General features: G+C 50.7%; 2 protein-coding genes across 3 annotated transcripts in view; one reads left to right on the top strand and one right to left on the bottom strand.

Annotated features, from left to right (window-relative positions):
- Atg7 (autophagy related 7) overlaps positions 1–26,498 on the bottom strand; it is a 224,059-nt gene that overhangs the window by 13,439 nt on the left and 184,122 nt on the right. The window lies entirely within an intron of this gene.
- LOC102016182 lies at positions 1,616–8,679 on the top strand. Of its 2 annotated transcripts, none has more exons than XM_005387011.2 (2): positions 1,616–3,245; positions 8,658–8,679. In XM_005387011.2, exon 1 carries the CDS (start codon positions 2,319–2,321, stop codon positions 3,240–3,242), a length of 924 nt encoding a protein of 307 aa, XP_005387068.1. In that variant the 5' UTR covers positions 1,616–2,318; the 3' UTR covers positions 3,243–3,245; positions 8,658–8,679. The 2 variants fall into 2 exon arrangements, with proteins under 2 accessions (XP_005387068.1, XP_013370851.1); XM_013515397.1 differs by lacking the exon at positions 8,658–8,679 and adding an exon at positions 4,233–4,592.

Raw genomic sequence — 26,498 nt, 5'->3', positions numbered from 1 at the left:
GTGGTGCAGCACCTGGTTGCGCTCCCGCGCCAATGCCCCTGCAGCAGCTTTCAGACCCCAGCTGTCCACAGCACAGGGGCAGACGTGGCCACTGCACCCTCCGGCGGGCTCTGCCCTAAGACGCCCCCAGGCTGTGTCTGCCTCTGGGCCTTTCCAACAGCAGCTCCCTCCCAGGCTGGGGCCCGCTCCTGTCCCCAGCTGTTCCTGAGACCCTCTGGTTGGCATCCCAGTACCGGGACAGCACGCGGCCAATGCTAAGGGGGTGGGGACGGGGTGGTGCCAATGGACAAGCCCAGGGCCTCCTCCCGGCATTAACAGAACTGCTCACGTCCACTGACAGCTGGGTGCATGCCAGGCCCTGGCTGACCACGCCCTATGTATTCCCTAGATCCGCCCTCCTACCTGACAGGCAGGTTGCAGCCTCCCACCAACTCTGTCTCTCTCCCTGCATCCCAGCACCTTGCCCAGCTTGGACCCTGGCACTATATTCCATGCAGTCTCACAGGTGCTTTAGCCAGTGAAACAAGACAAAAGAAAAAAAAAGAAAAAGAAACAAGGTATCCAGAAAAGAAGAGCAAAAACTATCATTATTCATAAAAGATATACATTTGTCTACAGAGAAAATCAGAGAGAACTTTCAAACTATTAAAACTAATAAGACATGCCAATGATGACTTGTGTCTATAATCAATATATAAAAATTGATTTTCTGCACACCAATAATAGCCAATTTGAAAAAAGCACATGAGAGACAGTATTAATTTAATAATCCTACATTTATAAATCAGCAACTTTCAAATGAAGCTTTACTTTGGCAAGAGTTCTTGATGAAGGTTATGATTCTGGCTTACAGAATCTCAGATTTTGCCTGTGAATTTGGGAGACGAGGCAACAGAAATCACCTATCAGTATAGCCTTTTATAGTTTACTTAGTCTAATCAACTATAACCATTTTCTTTTTTTGTCTTTTTGAGACAAGGTCTCGCAATACAGTTCAAGTTGGCCTCAAACTTGCAACAATTCTCCTGCTTCAGCCTCCTGAGTGCAGGGATTGCAGGCGTGTGCAACCACGCCTGACTAACTATAACCATTTTCGAATCCTCAAAATAAGCCAGGCCTGGGGGTGTACACCTGTAACTTTAGCACTTGGGAGGCTGAGGCAGGAGTATTAAAAGTTTGAGGCTAGTCTGGGATACACTGCGAGACCCTGGCTCAAACAAACAAACAAAAATCCTCAAATAATATTGATAGAGAGACAGAATCTACTTCATACGTGAGGAAATAAAGGCTACAGAATTTTTTGGTATCTGTTAATGGTCTAATTCAGAAATGGTAAGATATGAATTCTGGCTGCATAAAAGATGCTAAATCATTCAACAAACACGATGTGTCTAGACGAGGGCAAAAGAGAGGGAGAAAAAAGAGCCAGACAAATGAGCTATGAGCTGTGAGCTGAGTGTGATGACACACGCCTGTAATCCCAGCACTCAGGAGGCTGAGGCAGGAGGATCACTGTGAGTTCAAGACCAGCCTGGGCTACAAAGCGAGCTCAAGTCCAGCCTGAACTGCATAGTAAGACCGTGTGTCCAAAAAAAAAAAAAAAAAAATCAAATGAGCTGTGATCAAATGCAGTGATCAAGTGTGATCCAGTGCAGCACTCAGCCTGGAGAAGAGGCCACTTCTATCTACTTTTCGGGAAATGACTGCGGGGGTGTGAGCAGACAGAGGAGCGCCGGCCCTCAAACTCCACACCAAGTTCTGAAGCAGCCAGGGAAACGCAGCACACCCAGGTTTGCCCCCACGCCGTTTGCTGATGAAGGGCCACGCGCCTCCCGACCTGTGGGGTGACAGGACAATGGCGGGTCTGCCGGAGATCCGGAATGCCTGCTACTTATTAGTGTATTAGAAACACACTGCCCGCTCCACTGGAACGCCCCTGCTTTTCCGAGAAACACGTGGCAGCTGCCGCCATTCCGGATGGCACTCCTGCGCTTCTACCCTGTGCCATCGCGCAAGGACAACTCGGAATGCGGGCTCCCCGCAGAATGCGCTTCCCCACTGGTGTGTGGAAGGCAGCGCAGCAGCACCTTCTCAATGAGCCGGGCCTGCACGGAGGAGGGGACAGCAGAAGGCTGGGGATGCGGGTCCCTCCTGAGGGGATGGCCACGGGAGAAAAACAGGATCCTTTCAAGCTGCTTTTGAACTGAGACTTTAAAAAAATCGCTGTCTGTTTTGGCCTGGGGCTGCATACTTGCAATGATAAAAGCAGTTCTTTCAGCTCAGCTGTAAATCACAGAGCTCCCACAGCGAGTGGCAGCATGCAGAGGCCTGGGCGGGGGACAGACCGGGCTGGGGGCGGGGCGCCGGCGTGCGTGCAGCCCCTGCGAGCGCAAGCAGACGCCCATCCAGCGCTGGCCCCCGCTCCGGGCCCCGCCGGGGCGGGCTGGCTGACTCCCCCTTTTCTAGTTTTTCCATGTTCGCTGGATTTAGCAACTGCTGTTTTGGCTGTAATCAGAGCCCCAGTGTGGTATAATTATTCCAGCATCACAAAGTGCAGTTTTGTTTCCAGAGCCGACATTTTAAAACCTTCGCTGCTTGCGTGGTGCCAACGCTGCCAGCGCGCTTCCTGCACAGCCTGTGAACGGAAATCAGTGCTGCACACAGCCGGAAATCAGGTTTCAGCGAAACTGTGGCCCCGCAAAAGCACATCCAGGTTTAGGGCTCCCCAAGGGCCGGTGCGCAGACCTGCCGGTGGATTTGGTGACCCTGAATTCACCTCTGCTCCGGAAGATGGGCTTGTCCAACCCCGAGGGGCCCGGCATGTGGTCCGAGCTAAGAACAGTCCCAGCCTCTGGCGGGCCTCGGATGCACCCAGACAGATGGCTTCAGCAGATCCCTCTCCCTGCACAGCAAGGACACGAGGGGAAAGTACTGAGGTCAGAAGACCACGCATTCGCAAGCAACCATCCTGGCTTCTGATTGACACAGCATCTCAAACTGGGCTGTGTCACACACTGAGGGAGTTTCTCCTATACTATCTGATACAAAACTCCGCCATCACAGGCGCTCTTCAAGATACAACCACAAGCACCACTTCCCTGCACCCCCCTAGAGCCCTGCACTCCACCTGCAGGTCCATCTCCCAGATGCAACAAAGCGAGAGACTTAGGTCATCCTGCTGGCGGGTGGAGGCTGGAGCTGACCTCACCTCAGTTCTCTGCTGGACCCACAGCCTGGATTAACAGGTGAGACGTTATCTTTGCCCGGAATGCCCAGCGTGTGGCTATGGCCACAGCTCCCAGCAGGCCGGGTCTGGAGGAGGGACACACAGGCTTGTCTGAAGGCAGCATATGTTTGAATTGATTATTCACATTCATAAGGAACTGGTCACTCACAGCTTTTCAACTATCTGGGCCTCATAGTGCAGGCCTATAATCCCAGCACTCTGGGAGGCAGAGGCTGGAGGACTGCCAGTTTGAGCCTAGCCTGGGAAACTGGGAGATTTAGTAATTCTTCTCACAAAAAAAAAAAAAAAAAAAAAAGGCTGGTGATGTCAGTGAAAAGGCCCTGGTTCAATCTCTAGTACTACTACCACAAAAAAAGAAAAAAAAAGAAAGAAAAAGACCCACAAAACTCTTTTTTTTCATTTTTGTTTTTTTGAGGCAGGGTCTCACTATGTCAGTTGGGCTGCCCTTGAACTCACTATGTAGCTCAGGCTGGCCTCGAACCCACAGTGATCCTCCTGCCTCAGCTTCCCTGGTGCTGAGATCACTGAGGTGTGCCACCACGCCTGGCTTGTAGTTGGTTATGACAAACCAACAAGCCAAGGCACAGATGTTGTCCCTGGTCAGACTGTCAGGTGGGCGCCGGCTGCTGTGTAGTAACAGGGAGCAGGTGGTTCCCTGCCTGGTCCGGCAAGCAATGACCGACAGGGCTACTGGTTAGCAGGACCTAACTGCCAATCTGTGAGCCAGAAGCTTACAGGGGCTACAGCTCTTTAACCCCAGGATGCCCCTCTGAGGGAGACGGCCACATCAAGTCCACTTGGTTAGTGAAGGAATAGCAAAAGGCACTTACATGGCGGCATTTCAGATAGCGGGTGCTCTGCAGAGCTGCTACCGCAGGATTTCTTTTTTTTTTTTTTCTTTCGGTTTTTGGTGCCAGGGATGGAGCCCTAGGCAAGTGCTCACCACTGAGCAGCTCCCCAGCCCATCTGCTTTTCTTCTAAACAGCTCACCAGAGAGATCTGTACTCTAGAAACCTGGCAAGTGGAGTATCACAATTCAAATTTGGGACAAAAAAAAATTGTCTGAAGCTTAATAAGGGGTAGCGTTAATCTCTGTTTACCCACGTAAGTACTTCCTTTTGTTGTTTGTGTTTTTAAAAAACCTTGATGAAAAGTTTTATTAATCCAGAATTGTAAAGTTAGAAGAAAATGTTAAGATAACAGATTCTCATGTGCCAGATGACAAACAGGAGTCAAAAGAAATTAGAATGTTCTTATTGTGTACTTTACCATCTCAATTCTTTAAGAAATGATTGACAAAATTCAATGACAGCTGTTCTCTTAATTAACTGCATTGCTGGCCATGGCTGAGCGGACCTGTAATCCCAGCACTAAGGAGGCTGAGGCAGGAGGAGAGCCGTGAGTGAGGCCAGCTTGGGCTCTACAGTGACTTCAAGCCCAGCCTGGACTACATAACCAGACCTTGTCTTGATAACACAAATAAAACAACAACAAGCAAGTTAACCGCATGGCTTTCAGGCTAACACCGTGCCTGTCTCTGCGCTTCCACACGCCCAGTGTCGGGGTGGGTACAGGCATGCTTGGCAACGTGAGGGCCGTCAAGCGTTTGCTGCAGAACTGAAAGCTCCCCAGACGCTCATCTCTGCCCAGCCTCTGCTTAGAAGCTCACATAGCCAAGAAAAGAGCAGCAACTACAGGGGGACTGGCAACAAGACGGGCCCCGGCGTTTTCAGAGCAGCCTCGACCGTGGCATTCAGCCCCTTACCACGTAGCTCTAAAAGGCCTTCTAGCGTCATTCCCTTCCCCTCCTTCCTTCTCTCCTCTTTCCTTCATGGTAGTAGGGACTGAACACAGGGCCTCATCCCTGAGCTACATCCCCTGCATTACTTTATTTTTTATTTTGAGACCTGTCTTGTTAAGTCATTAAGTTTACCCGCCTGCCTCAGCCTCCCACAGTGCTGGGATTATAGGTGTGCACCACCACACCTAGCTCCTCCACTGTTTTCAGAATATTCCCTGCCCTCACCTGAACCCGAGCCCAGGGAAGCTCCAGTCTCTTTCCTATCCTCACCTGCCATCCAGCCAGACGCCAGGGACTTACCACCGTCACCTCTGCCCAGGACTCAGCCCGTGCTTTCCTGCAGTGCTAGGGACTGAGCACATGCTCAGCACGTGCTCTACCACTGGGCTACTAATCTCCTGGGCGAGGACATCTCTCTCTGGAGCAGGAACCCGATCCTGCCCCTGTACTCAAAATGTGCCCCTCCTGTGCCTCAGCCTCCCCGTGGAGCTGCCTGTCAGCCACAGCATCTCCTCCCATCCTTGGGCCTTTCCGCACCTCTCTGTGGCCTGGAAGGTTCTCCCTGCTTCCTTTCCTCTTCTGGTTCTTCCCTGCTCACATCTCCGAGGTGCCTCTTCCTCAGCCTCTCCTGAAGTTTGCCAGGGCCAGAGCCCCACCCCCCCTGCTTCTCCGGGCAGAGCAAGGACCTGGACTTCCGGCTTCTCATAGCGAGGCCTCCCCTCACTGTGCCTCTGTCCCTACAGCGGGCCGAGTTCTCTGAGGAGGGGACCGAGCCTTGTTTCAATTCACTGCCCTAAAACCTGCCTGTGGGCCTCTCCCTCTGCACTCACCTCTGGCGAGCACTGCTCTGTCCCTGCAGGACGTCACGTGGCTGGAACAGTAGTGCGCCGCCTTTCAGGCTGGCTTCTTCCTCAGTCAGATGCATGTGAAAGTTTCTTTCTTTCATTGCTTGGTGGCTCATTTCTTTCCCCCTCAGGGTAGCTAATATCCCACACTGTCTTGATGGGCCATGTTTATCTGCTCGCCACTAAAGGACGTTTGTGTTCCTGCACTGGGGTCAGGACCCAGGGCCCTGTGTGTGCTAAGCATCCCCAGCCCCAAAGAACCTCTTGGATGCTTCTGAATTTGTGCCATTACGGACAGGGCCGCTATATAGGTGGCGCGCAGGTTTCTGTGCCGACGACAGAAGTATTCAACCCATGCGAGGAAATCGCCAGGGGCTCGGCTGCTGGGTGGCGCAGTGAGTGTGTGTTTAACTTAGTGAGAAGCTGACAAACTGTCTTTTCTTTGTCCCCAGTGTCTCAGTCACTTCCCTGTTGCCGGACACAATACCCAAGTCCTGCCGCTTCCCAGGGTGAGGCTTATTTTGGCCCACGGCTTTTAGAGGGTTCAGCCGTGGGCAGCTGGCTCCGAGGCAGGAAGGGCCTGGTGGGAAGGCCTGGGCAGAGGGGAGCTGCTCGCCTCCTGGCAGCTGGGAAGCACAGAAGGCAGGAGCTGGGGACAAGAGCTCACCCTCTGGTCATACCGCAGTGACTGGCCTCCACCAGGCCCCACCCCCAAAGGGCACGCTCTGCCCCAAACTCCTGAGCACCCCCACGATCCTATCACCCTCCACAAGCCCCACTTCTGTACACAAGAGGCTTTAGGGGGGACACTAGATCGAAACTGTAATACCCAGTGTTCTTTGGGATACCAGAGATCAAAACCAAGCCTCCTGCATGCTAGGTAAGTACCCTATAACTCAGCTACATCCCTGGCCTTTTTTTTTTTTTGATTTGAAACAAAGCTTCAGACTCACGATCTTCCTGCCTCGGCCTCGAGAGTAGCTGGGATCCCAGTGGGCACCGCTGTGTCCAGCTGCTGAACTGTCCTTTGAAGTGGCTGCGCTACGTCACAACCCCCAATGAAGGAGTGCTCCCGCTGCCCCCAGACCATCAGCGCTCAATAAACATGAGCTTAGGAACTATGCGCTGCATTTAAAACACAAACGCTCACGCGCACAGAGAGGCAGGCAGGCGCACGGACAGAACTCACTTCCTGCTCCGCTGCCTTTATCACTCACGTTGCTCAATCACACACTGGCCCAGGGTTCCCGCAGCCGGCAGTGTTGGGCCAGCTTCACGCCCCCGCAGCACCCTTCTTCCACGGCTCTTGCTGAACAGGCCATCCTTGGCCATGTAAGACAACTTGCCATCTCCACGAACAGCGAGCTCTTCGAGGGGAAGGGCCCATCTCATGCACTTGAAAAACAGTTACAGAACTTTACATGGGAGAACCTGACTTTTGGCGTGTGCGGTGTGTGCAGGCGACTGCTGCAGCCACCACCACAGCGCATACACTTTCCCCGCCCTTGCTGCGCTGCCCCTGACGGTGTCTATAAATGCACGGTAAAGCCTACAGGGCGCTACTGCTAGCACTGGCCCGTGATCAAGATAGAATCACAGTAAAAAGTGGCAAGTTTTATTGTGTGCATTAATGAGAACTAAAATTCAACGTATACTACTTCCTCTCCAGAGCGAAGCACTTTATCTGCTGTTTGTGAGTCCGTGTTTGCAGTGTGTAACGATTATCTTCATCATGGGGAGAGGGCCCATGGATGTAATGCTTAATTCTTTTTATGCCCCGTGAGAACAAAGGTTTTTTTTGGGTGGTGAGCAATGAGACGGGGTCTCACTATGTAATTCTGGCTGGTCTTGGACTCACTATGTAGCCCAGGCTGGCCTTTAACTTGAAGCACTCCTCCTGCCTCTGCCTCCTGAGTGCTGGGATCACAGGCGTGTGCCACCACATCTGGCAGTGAAGCATTTAAAACCCTGACCAGCCACACGGGCTGTCTCTCTACCCCACAGGGGCCTGGGTCCCACCCCTCTCGGGAAGGTGTCCCCAAAGCCCAGGTGAACCTCTCCCACTCCAAGTTCTTGTGGGGGACATGCTCCTCCCATAATGGCACACAGACCCATCTTCGCTTGTCACCACGCCTGTCCTGTCTCTGCTACAAGAGCGTGGCTCTCTGTGGGGACGCAGCTTTTCTTCCTTGTCCTCTGTGGGCTGCAGGGGGCTCTGCCACAGCTCGAGGCCTTCACACTGCCTGAAGGCCGTCGCAAGCAGAGCTGTTCTAAACACGGCTGGCCAGGCCACTACTTCTGGCTGTCCGTTTCAGAACAGCGAGAGCACCCTCTGCGTATCAGTCACCCAGACAGTGGCCTGCGTGACACAATCATTGTCAAGTGACTGACAAGTGACTGGGTTTGTGCATGGGGCGGGGTGCAGCGTGCGCCTCAGAGCTGTGTCTTTTCCACAGCACCCAGCTAGCCGCCCCTCAGGCCTCCCTCTCCTCCCTGCGGGGCCATCAGCAAGCTCCACCTGCAGGGGGAGCTGGGCCTGACCCGGGGAACTGCTCACTGATGTGAAAACGGGAGGGAAGGCGGTATCCCGAGGGAAGGAACTGCACGTGCATCTGCAAATTCAGTTAAGCTTCTCGCACGAATCTTGCCTCCCAGGTGAGAGCCTGGGCCTCCCAGCCGCACCAGCCAGGCTTTGGTCTTGGCTCTGGTGCTGTCCGTAGGGTACAGCCCATCACTGCTGGCTGATGTTGCTCTTCTATGACAGAGGCTACCAATACACACTTCAGAGAGTCAGTGAGAGCGACTCGCAGATCGCTTCACACAGTCCTGGGCCACAGCGGATGCCTGTAAAACGCCAAAGGCATTTCCATCCTTGCTGCTGTCACACACGCCGCCTTTCACACGTCACCGCAGACACTGACCCCGTCCCACCTGCTCTGCACAGCTACGCCAGCACAGAACAGAACCCTGGTTCTGGACGAGGCAGAACTGAAGGCCCGAGTGTGGCTGGATGCAACTGGTGACCTTGTCTTGTGGTCCCCTGGCCAAGCTGCAGTGCCAGGCTCTAGGTCCCCAAGCCTGGATGTCTCCTGCTGGCCCAGGAACAGGGCAAGCCTCGGCAGCGGGGGACTAGGCTGCGTGGGTCTGGTGGCGAGGTGGGGACAGAGGGACCCCTGTGGGGTCAGCCAGCCCCACCTGCACTCCGGGTGGCAGCACGCTGAGCAGTCTGAACACTACCCTTCACACCATCTCTCCTGCCCGCAAGAACAGTTCGGTCAAGAGGGCATGGAGTGGAATAAGCCGAAGGTCAGCTTCTGTTCCCTGTGGAGGAGACATGTTCTCAGCATGACAACCTGGGGTGCGGATGCAACTGTCCTCCTGGCAGCCTGGATCGGTGTGGGAGTGGGTGGGGGGCCCAGCGTGGGGCGGACAGGGTGGCTTTGGGGTGGGGTGGGGTGGCTGGAGGCTGCAGCCTCCTAGTGCATCCCCGTTAAGGAAAGGAGGGGCCCAAGCAAGGCGGTCTAGCTCGGGGCCAGGGACTATGTGGGAGTGCTTCATTTCTGCTTTTCTATCTTGGGACAGGAGCAAATGGGCAAAGACGAATATGGTAATACTGCAAAATCCACATCCCAGCACGACTGCAGTGGACTGCTGTGCGTGAGGGCTGGTGGCTGTCTGTTTCCGAGAGGGCAGCTGGGCCCTCTGACAGGCGGGCTGGGTGCCATTGCCGGGCTGGAGGTGAGAAAGATGATCCTGAATCGGGGGAAGAGGTAGGCTTTCAGGCGACGCTGTGTCAGGCACGTACCTCCCACTTTCTGCAGCTACCAGCTGGCTGGGGGAGGGGAAAGACAGATGGGCCGGCAGAATGAAGACAGGATCTTCTAGGTGGAGGAAAATGGGGCAAGGCTGCTGGAGGAAGCCTTTCTGGGTTCAAAGAAACCAACTTAGAAAGCTTCCCTGACAAAAGTAGCCACTGGCAAACCCTCGCCTATTTATATCACTGACCAAGATCACTGTCAGGATCCAGGGCTGAATCACCGGACACAAGTGCGGCCACCTGATGTATGGGAAGGTCTCTAAAACCCGCCGGAGCCACTGAGTCAGGGCGAAGCCGCTGCTGGCGTGGAGTGTCACCCTTACACACGGCTTTCACTTATAGAAATAGACAGTTCCTGAAAAGTTGGCTCACAGATGAATTAATGCAATCATATTTTCCTAGTGAATCACATTTTAAAATTAGAGATGGACTGGGGGAAGAGTGCCCTCCCCCCACAAAAAAGCACCAAACAGTGGTGACTGTCACACCAAACAAGATTCCCACTTGGTTCAGTAAATGTTAAAATGTCATCTGTTTCAAAGACTGTTTTTAATGCCTCTAACAGACACAGCTATCAGCAAAGACGCCTGTGCCTGGGACGTGTAAGGAGTGTGCACCAGGCCCTGTGGGGCCAAAGACCCCAGGGTCTGCCCCTCGGGGGCTCCTGACCTGGCACTTTGGAGAAAAAGGCACAGGGCACTCCTGGAGCAGCAGGAAGCCCCCCGCTCAGGTTCAGATGGATGTGCCCGCGGCCGGCCTGGCCCTTCAAACGCTGTCTGGGTTCAGAACAGCGCTGCCTCCCTCCTGCCAGCAGAAGCCAACCCACTGGCCTCTGAGTACTGCTTTTCGAACTCTGCATTTACAAGCTGAGAGCTGTGGGCTGGGTGGAGCTGCATCACAATTGCTTATTTATTTAACTACCTTGAAAAAAAATGAGAATTTTAGTAAGATAAGAAGAGTGAAGGTGCTTCAAGCTCCCTGAAAAGTTAAAGCCTGGAGGACCCCAGGGTTGTTATTTTAAACTCCGAGGGGCACTTGCTCCAGGATCCAAGAGGGAAAAGCCTGCCTCTCCCTCTGCTCTCACTCGCAGCACGCTGGTCACTAGGAACACCATCGCCCCGACGCGCGCCTGCTTCCAGGGGCAGACCCCGTGTGTGCAGCTTGTGCAGTCGGGGTAACGCGGCTCCAGCCTGTGGGATGGCGGCTCTGTGCTAAGCATCCATGTAGTCTGCAACTGCAGGCACAGCCGCACAACTGGGAAGCAGGAGTTGACCAGGCTGTATGTCTCAAATGCTGTCTGCTCGGGACTGGGTCCACCATGCGGTCCGCCTCAGCTACGAAAACAGAAGCGCTTCCTGCTGATACCTGCCTTAGCCTGGAAGCTTTGTAGTGTCAAAGTAACAGCATATTTAAAAAAAAAAAAAAGAAATTAAGAAACCACTTTTTGTTTCAATTCAGTTGTGATGAACCAAGCTGGGGCAGAGGCTGCTACTTCTCTTCTTCTGACTGCAGGACTCTGCACTTTTCTGTCAGCGAGATGCAGAGCCATCCAAACAGACGCCCTTCCCCAGCCTGCCTCCTGCTCCGCTCCCTGTGGCCCCGGGAACTTGCTCTGCCCGTGCGAGCACCTTTGTGAACTTCGAGGTCATGGCTACTCCCAGGGAAGACTTGCCCTCTGCTTCTCTTTTCCCCTTCCTGTATTTCAGAGCACAGAGTTGCGGCGCCACCTTTGACAACCCCGGGGCTTTTTAACTCTGGGGTCCCAAGACCAGCAAGGGCTGCGTGCATGGAATTCATCTGTTTATAAATTTGGATGGGAAGAAAACCTTAACTGGATTTTTACTCACTTCTGTGTGAATTGTAGTATTTCCTTCAGTTATAACACAGGAAACAAAGCACAGTGGTTAGCAGTATCCATGACATTCTCACTGACAAAATGACAGATCTTCTACCGTATCATGCTTGTGGACTATCTTGAAATATCCTAAATACTCATCACTACTTCACTAGAAGTAGTAATCAGATAATTATCTAAATCATTAAAGCAGTACATATTACTATGTCATAAGTTTGGGTTCTTAAAACTTCAGTGTAATTCAACATAATTAATTTCCTTTGTAACTTTATATATTTTTGTTTTTTATTTCTTATTTCATTGAGACCAGGCTGGCCTCAAACTCACAGTGATCTTCCTGCCTCAGCCTCCCCAGTGCTGGGATTATAGGTGTGCACAAGCGCGCCTGGCTTACAACACTATGCGTTTTAACTTGTACCTTTAAGAACATAATTCTGTGAAGTGGACCCAGGCTTCATCATGCTGCCAAAGGGGATCCATGATGCAAACCACACTGTCATTCCTCACCTCAAGAATGGCAGGGCAATAACATGAAAAACTTCCAGGCCTGTGGGTGGCCTTGTCAGTTACAGCCCTCTGGGTTGGTTCTGGACCCTGCCTCTGGTTCAGGACCAGCCAAACGGCAGGAGGCTTTCAAGAGCTGCCAGCACAATGAAGGAAACCAAGATTTCATTGAATTTTAATGGACTTACATTGAAATAGCCACATGTGCCTGATGGCTACCATATTGCAGAGCACTCCTCGCGCCAGCCGCTGAGGGAGAGGCACTCTTCTATCTAGAACTATTATAGTTCGGGGTCTCTCCTTTATGGTATCCTAGTGTGTACTTTAACTGATAGCATACCTACGTGACAGTAAACATAGTAAAGAAAAAAGGCGTATTTGTAGAGAAGGCCTCAACAAATCTTTTTTTTTTTAAATACGGGAATTTTATGGCCTTTATTTCTTTTTTTGTTTTCTCAACAAATCTTAAAAAAAAAAGAAACAGATGGGTCCAGGTATTTTCTGTTTGCAAAGCATTCGAGGGGATGTGATTTTACCTGACAGCACTAACCTCTCTGTGACCATTACTGCCCTAGTTTACTTGTAAAATGGCTAAAAGACTTTGCTGATATCACCGAGATGCCAGCTCAGGGCCCGCTCACTCTCTCCTCTGTGACATCAGTTACAGGGTAATGTTATTGTAAAACAACGACCAAACATACTTACAATTCTATCACTAACGAAAGGACAGTGTCCTCAGGTCCCTCACAGGCCAGGCTGCACGCAGTGTCCTGCTGTCCCACAGTCTCTGCCCCTGAGCACAGCCAGCCCTACAGAACTCCTATGCAGCCTAAAAACAGCCTGTCCAGTTCCGCAGTCCCTCTTTTGTTTTGGTATGTTTGGGAAGTTTCCACTTGATGACAGTTATATATAAGCATAATTTAAAAAGCCAAATAATTCTAAGGCTTGTTTTGAAAAACAGCATTTCCCCAACTTCCACGCTCCATAGAGACTCAATGCTTTTAAAATATTTACCCTTGTGTATTAAAATAGTCTGTCTGTATCTTTATTTCTTGACCGCCTGGTGTTCCTCAGGCCCGGCATGATATATCATTTCCCATTTTGCTTTGGTAAATGAGGGTTTAGCTCACTTTCACTGCCACACCCTCACAACTGCAAAATCACGTTTTCCCATCCTGCCGACCTAACTGTAACTGTGGCGACGACAACATCCAGTGTGGACATTACTATGGCTCTCCAATTGCTCCAGCTAGGGGAGCCTTGGAGCATACCAGGATTATACTACTTACTAGTTTTTGTCTTTGTGATGCTAGGAATGAACCTGGGCCCTTGTATACAGTAGGTGAGCATCAACTGCTGAACCCCAGCCCTGGCCACTTTTTTTTTTGGTGATTTGTAGTTAGGGTCTCACTCTGTAGTCCAGGCTGGCCTCCAGCTCATGATGACTCCCCTGCCTCAGGCTCCTGAGCGCTGAGATTATAGGTGAACACCACCACGCTTGGCCCACTTTTTCCTTCTGTCACATTGTTTTCCCTGACATGAAACTTTTTTTTTCTTTTTGAGACAGGGTCTCACTGTGTAGTTCAGGCTGGCCTTGAGCTCACTTTGTAGCCCAGGGTGGTCTTGAACTTGCAATGATCCTCCTGCCTCAGCCTCCCAAGTGCTGGGGTTATAGGTGTGAGCCACCACACCTGGGAAAACCGTCTTTTATTTGTTGCTGTCTTCGTTTCTCTGGACCTACTGATAATGCAGTCCCAAAGCCTGTCTTGGTGTACATGTTCACACATGCCAGGCGTTCAGCACCTTCATCCTCACCACATCGGCCAAGTCCAGGACCCGGCCCTGCCTCGCCTCGGTGTTCTCAGTGCCTCTCCCTTCACTGCTTTCCCGGCGGGAAGCCCTGCATCCTGCACTGCCCAACGGCTTCTTCCTCAGCAGCATCCTGGCTCTCTGGAGCTAGTCCTTCAATGGTTTGAAGAGGAAGATCACGCACAGAAGCTGATGAGCTCGAGTGTGTCTGAAAATACCTTTACTCTCTCTTCCTCCACAAGTCACGGCTTGGCTATATGAGAATTACAGATCAGAATAATCTCCTTCCAGGTCAGGGGTCACGCTCCTTCTCTCCAAGGCAGTTATTCAGATGCCTAAGGAAGTTCCTTTCTCCGCTCTTGTCTGCCCTCCTCCCTTTCTACTGGGGACTGGATCCAGAAAGTGCTGAGCTATGTCCGCAGCCCTTTTTATTTTTAATTAATTTCGAAACAGGCTCTTGCTCAACTGCCCAAGCTGGCCTCAAACTTGAAATCCTCTCACAACTCAGCCTCCTGAGGAGCTGGGATTACAGGCCTGCACCACCATGCCTAGCAAACAATTTTCAGTTTTAGCCAAAAAAAAATTTTTTTTTCCCTTTTGGTTTATTTTGAGGCAGGATCTTGCTATGCTGCCCAGGCTGGCCTCAAATTCCTGGGCTCAAGTGACCCTCCTGCCTCAGCTCCCAAGTAGTTAGGGTCAGAGGTATGTGTCACTGTGGCTGCCTTCAACACATGTCTCATTTCTGCTTCTTTGTAGATAGCCTATTTTTTTCTTTAAGCTGTCTCTCTGTCTAGTTCTGAAAGCCACCCTGAGGAGCCTGGGTGCTGGCTGATTTTCATTCACTGACTGAGGCACTCAGCAGACTTCTCGAGTCTAGGACCCGGGGTCTCTCAACTCCGGGAACTTTTCTTTAATCCCTTCTTTATTTTCTCTGGCCTGTTTTCCTTGTTTTTCTTCCTGAAAACTATGGTTTGGATGCTGCACTCCTAGCTTGGTCCACTAATTTGATTTATTTACTTACTTACTTACTTGTTTACTTACTTACTTATGTATTTACTTCTTTCTTTCTCTCTTTCTTTGGTACAGGAGGGAATCGAATTCAGGACCTTGCGCTTGCCAGTCAGGCACTTACGCTGCTGAGCTGTCTCCCTGGCCCTCACTAATTTGCTTTAACTTTCCTCCCAACTAGTCCGTTTCTTTGTCCTTTTGCTCTGGTTTCTAGAACATTCTGAGCTCTGTTGTCGGATCTTTCTACTGGATGCCCCTTTAGGGAGCACACTGCTCCCAGGTCATGATGCCTCCTTCACCCTCCCGAGGGTGTGGAGATGACACAGTTCTTTTGGAGTCTTCCTCTCCTTCCGCTGTCTGTTTCACTTGCCTTCAGGGTGGTTTTTTCCTGGTGAGCTTGCTTTCTGCTCCTGCCAAGGAGGAGGAGCTGAGGTCTCCAGTGCCTTCTCTGCACTGGCAGGTGACAGTGTCACACAAAGGCAGGGTCACCTCCTCTTGGGCTGGCCTGCAGTCCCAGCCCCGGGAGGGCATCCCAGCCCCTCGTCCTGTGCCTGGGAGCGTGGTGGGCTAGGTTCCGAAGCCCCAAAACTGTGTATGGCTGGGGTGTGGAGTGGGGACCTTGCCGTGCTCCTGTCTTAAGCCCATTCATGCTCCCCTTCCCAATGCACGGAGCGTGCCCAGCTGCCAAGTCTTGAGGGGCTAGGGCTCTGCAGAAGATGCCTGCTCTCTCTGCTGGCTGGTCTAGAATTTAACTTTCCTACTGTCTATCTATCCAACTTCAACTTTTCTGTGCTGTTGTTTAACTGCCCCCTCTCACTGTCTTTGAGTTCATTTTGAAACTTTTATTTATTTCTTGAGACAAGGTCTCATGTATTCCAGGCTAGCTTTGAACTCACTATGTAGCTCAGGCTGGTTTCAAACTCATGGTGATCCTCCTGCCTCAGCCTCCAGAGTGCTGTGAGTACAGGTATGCGCCACTATACCTGATTCAACTGTCTTTGGGTTTTTAAGATATATCTTTCCTATCATTTTAGGAGGATTCAGTAGGGCTCAAAAGTAAAATGCGTGTGCTTGGTCATCACTGTTCCAAGTAACATATTTCATGGCTCAAGATACAAAAGGAAGAGAAGAAACAAAATCTCCCTCACACCCTTAACCCCTGTACTGGGAAGAAACCTGTGTTCACAATTTCTGATGTCCTTTTGCTGCAGTAAGCCCGTCTGCATCCTTTTAGACTTGGCTCTGTTGTTCTAGGACTCCGTACGCTGTGCTCAGGGCTTCTTGAGGAAACAGATGTGAAACAAAGGGGCCTGGCTCCTCAGGGAGGATTATAATGAGTAGGAGTTTGATCTTCACGGCCCCTTCCGCCTGCTTCCCTGCCCTTTCCTGCCCGGCCTGGCCCTGCACTGCCTCAGACCCCAAGGAGCAACCTCAGGAGCAGCTGTTCCACTTGCCTTAAACCCGCTCCATGAGAGGGCACCGATACCCCAGTCTCACTGGGTGTGAATGAGCAATCACTATTCTTCCTCGGAAACGGCTGAGTTTTCACAGGAGATAAAACTTACGGGCACAGGAATTAAACTCATGGCTGCTGTGGTAAGAATCACCCAGAGGAGCAGCTCTGTTTTGCCAAGATATGCTGCGCATAGGACCAGGCGGACCAGGAAAACAGGGTCAGGCCGGGGCAGATCCTCAACACAAGATAAATTCCACACCAAGGGAAGAGGAAAGAGCTGTCCCCTAACAGAGTGCACAATAAAGCTCAACCTGCCAATCAAAACATTCTCGTATTTAAGGCGCTGCTAAAATAGAAAAGAAAACCATTTTCTAAATGATAACGATAGCCAAGGCCTACATGTTGGGAAACATTACAGGAGGAAAATATCCATACATTTTGTCTTGGAGATGAATATCCAGAGCTGGGTGTGGTAGAATGGTCCTGTAATCCCAGTACTCGGGAGTCTGAGGCAGGATTACCTTGAGTTCAAGGCCAGCCTGGGCTACATAATGAGATTCTGTCTTAACCCCTCCTCCCAAAAAAGACATTCCACAGACCAAGACAGTGAAATGCTGACTTGCAGTAGCTCTGTCACCCTTATCTTCCTGCCACAGACAACAACAAAAAAACTGGACAAAATACATAAAATCACCAGGACCAGAGAAACGCTCACAGAAAGTGAAGTGAAGTGAGTGACATCTAGAAATCTCCATGGTAAATGGCCCTGGAGTCCTTAGCTCCCTTCTGGGCTGCAGCATGAGGGGTGAAGCACCTAAAGCCTGGGGGGAAAGACCTGCTGGGAAACTGTGGCAGTTGGAGACCGCGGGTACCATGCAGTACTGTGATATGGGGCAAGTCACAAAAACATTTAGCCGAGCCTCCAGAAAAGCTACCCCTAATACTTTCAGTCACGCTGCAGGAGCACAGGGATGCTGAAACAGATCTACCTGACGAGCCTCCCCAGGCCTGACCAGAGCCCAAGTAGCCTCCCATAGTTCAGCTGCCAGTCAGAACAAGACTGAACACCCCGTGGAGTCCTGGTGTGCGAGCCAAGGCCTCTGTCCTCCACCAGTCCCCGTGCACATCACATAATAAGCACTGCAAAAAGTGACCAACGATCAAGAGCTAATGCAGTCACCTGAAGAAGAATAGAGATGACCCTTGATTTAGCACACAAGGGTCTCACGCTAACTACAACTGATAAGGCAAAAAGAGAAAAACACAGGTGTACAAAAAACCGTAATGGATTTCTGTGTATTAGTGTTGTATCCTACAACCTTACTAACTTCATTTATTTCATCCACTTCATTCGTGGATGCCTCAGGATTTTCTATATACCAGGTCATGATGGAGGCAGCTTGTCTTCCTCTTCAGTATAAATACCCTACATTTCTTTTTCTTGCCTGACTGACCTGGTCCTAGATCCTCTGGCTGTAGCATTTTCATTTTGAGGGTTTATTTTTTCTGGCACAAAAAGGTACCTGTCCAGATCTTTAAAAAGCCATTTCTTCCATGTCTAGGAGAAATGCAGTCATACTCACGCTCAACATCTCAGATTGAGAGCTGGATTATATAACTGGGAAGTGGTTTGCAGACTTAGGACCCAGGTCCCTCTCCTGGGGTTAGACAAAGCTGAGTGTCAGCCAGAAGGACATGCTCCAGAGAACAGGCCTAAGGAGCTGTCTGCCGGCAAAGCCTGTGAGACGCTGGGTCTGCAAGGGTCCTAGTGACAGGAGAATTCTGATTTAGGACAGAGGGAACTACAGCCTGAAAAGGTCAAGCAGCTCATACAGGTCTCCTAGGCACCAGGCGGCAGAGGGTGCCCCCATGCTCTGGTGTCCCTGGACCCAAACACAGACATCCCTCATCCTGACTTCTGGTGAATGTGCGCTGAAATCCACACATGGAAGCTGAGACACATGCAATGGCTCTGTGACATCTTTCATTATGTTGATAATACGTGTGCTATGTGCAGCAGTGATGGAAGTCTTCCTCATCCCCAAACTGGACCTATCCCCTCTCTGACACCTGTGGTGGCGAACCTATGGCACATGGGCTGCAGCAGGCTGTTTGGTATCATTGAAAGCTCTAAAAGTTTGTCATCACTGCTCTGTACCCTTCCACTCCACATTTCCGGTGGCCTTAGATAATTCGTTCAATTATAAACTGCTACATCTCCACCCTTTAGCGTTACAACACATTCCTGCGGAGGCTGGGCTACCAGCCCTGTTCTAGCAGGACACTGGAGTAAGTCATCACCTAGTGCCACAGCTCAGATCCGCAAGGTCTGAGGCCCATGCGGTAAAGGCTAGGTGCCCAGGGTGACACTTTTGGGAGGTGATGGAATCTTCTCAGATGGGTGTCCTCAGGTGTGTGTGGGTGTAGCCTGGAAGGGGGTTGTGGGATGCTGGCCCCTGGCTCTTCCTTTCTCTCTGTCCCCTGGCTCATGCCAGCAGTTTCGCTCTGCCATAGGCCCAAAGATACAGGGCCAAATGATCATGACTAGGACCTCCAAAGCTGTGAGAAAAAAGAAACTCCTCATAAGTTAATTACCTCAAGTATTTCATTACTATACCAGAAAGGTGACCAACACCTCTGATATATGAGATCAAGAAAGAGGTGGCTTTTCCAGCATGGGAGGAAGAAATCTGGTTTCATCTCCCAGGGCCCAGCTGCCTCCTGCGCTGGGCCTGTGTCTGGTGGGATCTGGCCAAGGGACAGACGTGGTCTGTATTATCAGCCTCATAGAGTGTGGCCTGCCAGGAGGACAGCGGGGTACCGAGTAGGGGAAGGCATCAGGAACTAGGAGCTTCCCCAAAAGCAGTTTTTCTTCTTCCCGAGAAATTTCAACCGTAAGAGGTCTGTGGTGAAGCCTTTGAAACTTATTTTGGAGAAAACCAAACTAAAACAACAAAACACAATTGCAATTGACTTGACTATATCACTCTTCAAATTAAAAACCATGAAGTAAATCAGTGTGCTGTCTCTCAGATAAGTATTCACATCTCTGAAGTGCAAACTGCTAAAGCAGAAAGAAGGCCAACTGTTGGCCCACACACTATTCAGAGAAGGGCCCAGGAAGCAGGGAAGAAAGGGCTCTCCACACTGCAGGCGCCTGGTGTCAGGGCTGGGGAGCTGGTGCTGAGCACTGCTGACAACGTTGAGAGCTTGGAATGGACTGAGATGCTTTTCAACAGAAAAATGGATGGATTCGAATATAAATACAATGAAATACCATGCTGTGGTGAAAATGGCTAAACTACAGCTACATGCAGCAATAAAAGTGAATCTGAAAAATATGCTCTAGTGAAATATCTCCATAATGAAAATGAGAACAATGACAAATGACATAAATTGAGGAGGACATAAAAAGTGGAAAGACATCCCATGTTCATGGATGACAGAATTGATACTGACACAAAGGTCCACACTACTCAAAGCAACTTACAGATTCAATGTAATCCCAGGCATACACCTGTAACAGAACCCAGAAGTAAACCAACGCAGCCACAGCCACCTGATTTTTGACACAAGTGGCAAGAACACCCACTGGAGAGGGAACACCTATGGAAGAAGACACGTATAGCTCTGGGAAAACTGGATATCCAGACATGAAGACTGAAACTAGACCCATCTCTCTCACGAGTTACTAAAATCAAGTCCAAGAGGGTAAGGCTGACATGTTAGATCTGAGACTATGAAACTACTAAAAGAAAACCTAAGGCAAACGCTTCTGACAGTAGAATGGGTAAAGATTTTTTTGACAAGACCCCAAAGGCACAGGGAATAAAAGGCAACATAGGTAAGTGAGATTACATCAAACTAAAATGTAGAGTGCAGAGACAGCCCACAGAATGGGAGAAAATATTCGCAACGCATATATCTGACAATGGGTTGATTCCCAGACTATCTAATGAACTCTAAAAACTTAACTCCACAATAATCCAGTTAAAAATAGGCAACATGTCTAAATGGGTATTTCCCAGAGGAAGACATACAGATGGCCACGGCAGCATGAATAAAGGCTCAACACACTACTCATCAGGGAAGCGCAAATCAAAACTACGGTGAGCTACCACCTCCCTGCAGTAAGACAAACGACAAAATAAGCGCTGACGAGGGTATGGAGAAGAGAGAACCTTTACAGATTGTTCATGGGAAGGTAAACTAGAGCGGCCATTATAAAAACAATATGGAGGTTCCTCAAAAAGTTAACCATAGAACTACCACATGAGCCAACGATCCCACCTGAGTACGCATCCAAAGACGAAGCTGATATGTGGAAGAGACATCTGCACTTCCTTGTTCACTGCAGCCCAGCTGCTGAATGGAGAAGGCAAATGAGGCACACGTACACAGTGGGTACCATTTAGCCACAAAAAAGAGATCCTGTCATTTACGAGAACATGGATAGAACTAGAGAGTAAAATAAGTAAGTTAGGTAAAATAAGCCAGCCACAGAAAAACAAGTCATGCATGGTCTCGTTCGCATGTGGAATCTAGAAAAGTAGATTGTATAGAAGCTGACAGTAGACTGTGGTTACGAGAGGCTGTGGATGGAGAGATGGGGGTGGGATGGGTGGGGAATGGTTGATGGGGGACTCAGTTACAGTTACAGAGGGGTGAGAGGCTCGGGGTTCTGGCGCATGGCAGGGCAACTGGAGACAAGAAGAATACACTGTATGTTTCAAAAAGCTACAAGGAAGGAGTTGAAAGTCTTCTTCACCATATACAAATGATAAATATGCAGAGATAAATGCTTTATCTGATTCATACACAATGTAACATTCACAAAATGAAATATTACATGGTACCTCATGCATCTGTACTGCTTTTATGTTTTTATGGATCAGTTGAAGTGTAAGTCTAAAAACTATCCTTGAGTGGAAAAAAGGAAGTTAGGGTGGATTCATGCAGCTTGAGCTCTACTGTGCAGCTTCAGAACGTGGGAAGAAGACAGTAGATGGTCCAGGGAGACAACACACAGGCAGTAAGGGCAGCACAACCCACGCAGCTAATGCTAGGCACCAAAGTGTGGGGGTGGGCGTGTCTTGGGGGCTCTCTGGGGCTTTCTGAATACCTCACTGTGTCCTTGCTTGAGTGATATATGCGGTTTTCGCTGGACTAAGTCCTGTTGTATGTCTGAAGTATTTCACAGTGAAGTTAGAAGTCAGGACAAAGCTGTGTGTCAGGTTTCACTATTTGATGTTTTAATGCCCTGAGGGCAGAGGACAACAGTAGGCCCCAGGAGCTCACCAGCCTCCTCTGGCGGGAGGTGGCCTGGCTTCTGGGTCAGGCCTTGCACAGGTGAACATGGCTTCCAGTGGCTCTGAGCTCCTTCTTCATCCGGCTACCTGCTCTCGCCTGCATGTACCCTTTCCTGCTGTGAATCAGCAAGCAGACCAGCTTTGAGCTTGCCCCTGGGCTGTCAAGAAGCCCTGAATTCCCTACTGCTCCACGGCCCACGGGACATGTGGCAACTGGCTGTGTGACTCGCCTGGCCTCCGTGTCTTCATCTGTCGGTGTGAGGTCTAGATCCTCAGGTGAGTCCTTTCCCCCTAAAACTCCCTAGTCCGGAGCTATACCCGAGGGACCACTGGTTCTGGCACCCCAAATTCCAGTCCCAAAACCAGGACTCCGCAGTCAGAGTAGACAAGTTATTTATTAAAAGTATTCCACAGAAATGGTCTCCCACGGGTCTGAGTCACAGTGAAAACAGGAAGCCCATACCTTTTTCTCCCCAAGTCCATCCCATGTGCCCACCTCCTTCATCCAGCTGTAAAAACGCCCGCACAGACCATCCGCAGAGCCAGGGCCAAAGGGCTCTTGGCTGTGGGGTGGGGTGCCGGGTACAGGGAACATGTGGGGCGGCCCAGCAGCCAGTGAGATGCAGGCCCTGGGAGAAGGCTTTCTAAGTGGTCCCTGGGTCAAGCACTACTGCACTTACGCTAGTGCAGCAGGACAGTGAAACTGAGCAAGGACAGAGAATTTTTTTTTTGTCTCTTTGAGACAGGGTCTCACTGAGTAGTTCAGGCTGGACTTGAACTCACTATGTAACCCCCGGCTGGTCTCACACTTATGGGGATCCTCCTGCCTCAACCCCCGAGGGCTGGGATTACAAGTGTGTGCCACCAAGCCCGGCTAAGAACCAACTACACATTTTATATATGAAAACATGAGCACATAGACAAGACTCAAAATCTGCTTCCCTCCCATCCCTGACCCCCAGCCAACCAGTTCCCTGGCAGCCGCAGTCATCCTGTGCCACGCCTTGTCTCCAGTCAGTTCACCCAGTAGGACCACACGAGGGCTTGCGCGCACACAACTTATACAAGCATATGGACACACTCCGTGTCCTGTTTTTTTGTGGTAATATTTTTTGCTTATCATTTGAAAAATTTCACACTGGGAGAAAACCTGAATGAGGACACTATACGAATCAGCGGCACTGTGTTACATTTCCTTTTCTTAAAACAACACCTTTACTTTTTTTTTTTTCCTGAATCATTGAAAAGTATGTTATGCTGCAGACCTTCTGGAGTTTGTGGCCCTTGGGGACCAATGGAGGGGCTGGATCTTTAATCTGGAGGTAGTGGGGAGGTGTCTGGTCACAGGGACGACCTGGCACCAACCAGTGTTGCAGAAGATTAATCTTGGAGAGGAGCTGAGGGGTTGGGGGGATGAGCAGCCAGAGACGGTGGATGGATTCACCCGAAGTGCAGACAGCTGTGCTGACACAGGGAAGCGTCCACCCCTCCTCCACAGCAGTGTTAGCCACTGGGTGCCAGGCCACACCGTAGCCACAGCACTGGCTCCCCACAAAGAGGGTGGCACCCCTTCATCGTGCCAGCAGAACTGCTGCTTTCTGGCTTTCTCTAGCAGCACACTGAACTCACATTTGTGGAAGTTCTGCTTTGGGACCATGGCCTTGGTTTCGGAAGGTATTAAAAGCTGGGGTGGTGTAGACTAAGAAAAATATAGGGGGGAGAAGTCAGGAGATCCAGAGTTGAATCCCACCAAAAACTAGCTGGTCCAGGCCTCAGCATCTTTACTCTAAACTGAGGGCTCTGCAGCCTGAGATGCAGGGAAACATGCAGTCTCCAGTGTGGGCTCGCATCCGCCTGATGAATCAGGTCGCAATTTTTTGTGTACTGGTAGGCCAGCCAAAGCTGCGGTTTTCACAGCGCATGCCAGGATTTTCATTTATATCAGCAAAGGGCTCTGCTGATATAACTATTAATGATTATAATCTGGGATCCTGTTGATCATTGCTCCTCTAACAGCGGTGAATGCATATAATAGGGGTACGGAGAACCATCAGCAGCCAAGGTTGTCCAGACTTGCAGCAACCTCTACACCTACAATGCAAACAACCAAATGATCTGCTTCATATCTCACACAAACAAGCTCTGTGCAGCCTGCATTAAGACAGAATAAGGGCAAGGGGGTAAAGAGGGGAAGCCAGGGAAAATCAGGTTTACTTATTTAGAAATGAAAAGAATTATGAACACAGAATTAAGAAACACAGTAGAAGTTTCATCAGGGATGACATGAGAGATGACGTCAGGAAACACCTACGAATTGCTGCCCACTTTATTATGAAGCCAGATACAAACAGCTTTACTTCTCTTTTCCAGCCCAGAATGTGTGACAAAATTCAGCCCCAAGAATTAGCTTAGAAAGAACTCAAGATTCTTCCCTCAAATGGGGTTTGAATCAGAGGAGACAGCGTTTGGGTTAGAGCTCCTGACAGAGACAGGATTAGGAAATGCTCGGGCTTGGTAAAGAGTCACATGGGCATTCTCCGGAATTATTTATTTGTGGTGCTGGGGATGGAACTCAAGGCCTTGCATGTGCTAGGCAAGCGCTGTGTGACGGAGCCATGTTCCCCGCTAATGTGTGCCTGACAGCCCTGAATGCCTTGGCACTGGACAGTCCCAAAGCCGCGACCTTAGCAGCCCCACAGGACCACCAGCGCATGGCCCCAGGCAGCCTCCAGCACGGTCCCATGTGACAGGTGGGCTGTGGTTGCCTTCTGGGGAGGGGAAGGGAGAGAGGGTGGGAAGCCTTCTCTTATCCTTGGGAACCTTCAGGGTTACTTCCCTCAATGAGCTTGTGCAAACATACTCCACCTCCCACAACTCTGCAGGTCAGGAACCTATTCAGGGATAGGAAGTGACCGAAACCCCGGCGTGAGGAGGGCGCCGTGGTGAGCGCTTGGAGCCAGGGCTGCATCCTGTTTAACTTGGCCTCACCAACGCCAAGCCCTTTCTCTGCAAGTGTTTTCTTAGCGGAAGAGCGATAACGTCCTCCTCCAACAGCCTTCCCTCCACGGGAGGAACCAACCTCCACACCTCTTGTTTTGCAGTGCTGGGGATGGAGCCAGGGCATCGACGGCCCAGCAGGACTGAGCCTGCGCCCTTTGGGTTGCTCTTCTTCCACCCGACTACCCAGCTTCTAGTCGACAAGGCTCTGCACAATGAGGCCTCAAGGCCAGCTGTCCACGTCCCTCAGCATCTCTAAGCGTGGGGGTGGCAGGCGAGCTTGCCGCGTGGGTCCCGGCCTTCATTTCAGTGCTGCAGCTCTTTGCGCCCCACCTTCTGCGCCCGGGCCTTGCTGGTGTCTCGGCCTCCTCTTGCGGACTGTGAATGCAGTCAGGCCAAGGCCGGAGGCCTAAGAGCTGCACCACACTGTGCCTGCCGTGCTATCAGGAGACTCTCGACAGTCTCTTTGGCTCCTGAGTTTAGTTCTCTTTCCTGCTGGGCATCACTCCCAAATTTGCTAGGTGAGCCAGTTTTGTCCTAATCTAAACCATGAATAAAAATGCAGAAAAGACAGTTTTGAAGACTCCACCCTTCTGCAGTATCTCCTTCCCTTTCCTTCAGGCCACGAGCTGTGCTCTGTGCCATACTGTGCATGGAATAAATGCTTTTTCTTACACCAAGTCCTACCGAATACCAAAGGACAGTACAATCCTACCTTCCCAGTCATGACAGAACCTGTCCCATTCTTTCTTGCTTGTTCATTCACACCCCCTCCTCCTGCTCCTCTCCTTCACTCCCCGCTCTGCCCCTCAGAACTCTGGGAACACACTGTTGCTGGCAGAGCCCAGGGAGCAAACACCACCTCATTAGTGGGTTCTTTCGAGCCCACTGTGAGCCTCTCTTGATTGGCTGCAGGGCCAGCAGGGAGGAAACCCACCGCATTAGGCAGATGACATCTGTGAGTCCTCTGATTTCCTGTTAGGCTCCAATGTCAATATAATGACAGCTCCTTGTAGATATCTTTACTGTAGGGTAAACAGATTAAGCTCCACTTCTAAATACAAGGATCAGAGTAAGGCAGTACAGGCAGAATGGGGCTTCTGTGTCCCTCCCTCCATCCCGCCATCGCCTATGACAGCTCAGAACGTGCAGAAGGGACACAGTGGGGGCAACTCTCCAGATGGAGCCCCCACCCTGAGGGAACGCAAAGCAATCAGGGGAAAGGACGCTCAACCTTGAGGGAGGAGAACAGGATCTGTGTGCACTTGTGACGTCTCTACGCACCGCGTTCTTGTTCACCTTAGGAAGCAAAGAACTGAGAGGCTGGGTGCCCTGAACACAGGACCACGGTGCCTGGCGTGTGCTTCTCCCTGTTCCAGATTCAGAGCAGACGGGTTAGGACATCTCCCTCCCTCCTCCCCAGCTGGCTTTGGGAGACAGGAGTGGGTGGCGGGGATGCAGGGGAGGGCAGGAACAGCACTTCTAAAATTGCCACCGTGGCTTTCTGTCACCATAGCCACCAACCTTTTCTTCCCCTCAGGGCTGAGGATGGGACCCAGGCCCACATGCATGCTAGGCAAGGGCTCTACTACTGAGGCAACTACATTCCTATCACTAATTTCACATTTTTAAACACTCTTACCTAAGACAGGTGGGACTGAGGGGTGAGTGTAGGCAGATACAGCTCATCTAAGGTCTGACTAGCTGACGGGGTGCTGCCTGGAAGGAGGATGAGGAAGTTCTGGAGGAAGAGGAATGCTCTTTCCCTTGCTCTGGGTGCTGCGTATAGCTGTGGAAACAACTCAGCAGGCTGTGCACTAAGGGTTTCGGCATCAACTGCACCTAAGTGC

The sequence above is a fragment of the Chinchilla lanigera genome, unplaced genomic scaffold, assembly GCF_000276665.1.
Source record: "Chinchilla lanigera isolate Chin_1 unplaced genomic scaffold, ChiLan1.0 scaffold00028, whole genome shotgun sequence".
NCBI classification, from domain to species: domain Eukaryota; kingdom Metazoa; phylum Chordata; class Mammalia; order Rodentia; family Chinchillidae; genus Chinchilla; species Chinchilla lanigera.
The sequence above is the reverse complement of the archived record's forward strand: the minus strand, read 5'-3'. Positions and strand labels throughout refer to the sequence as shown.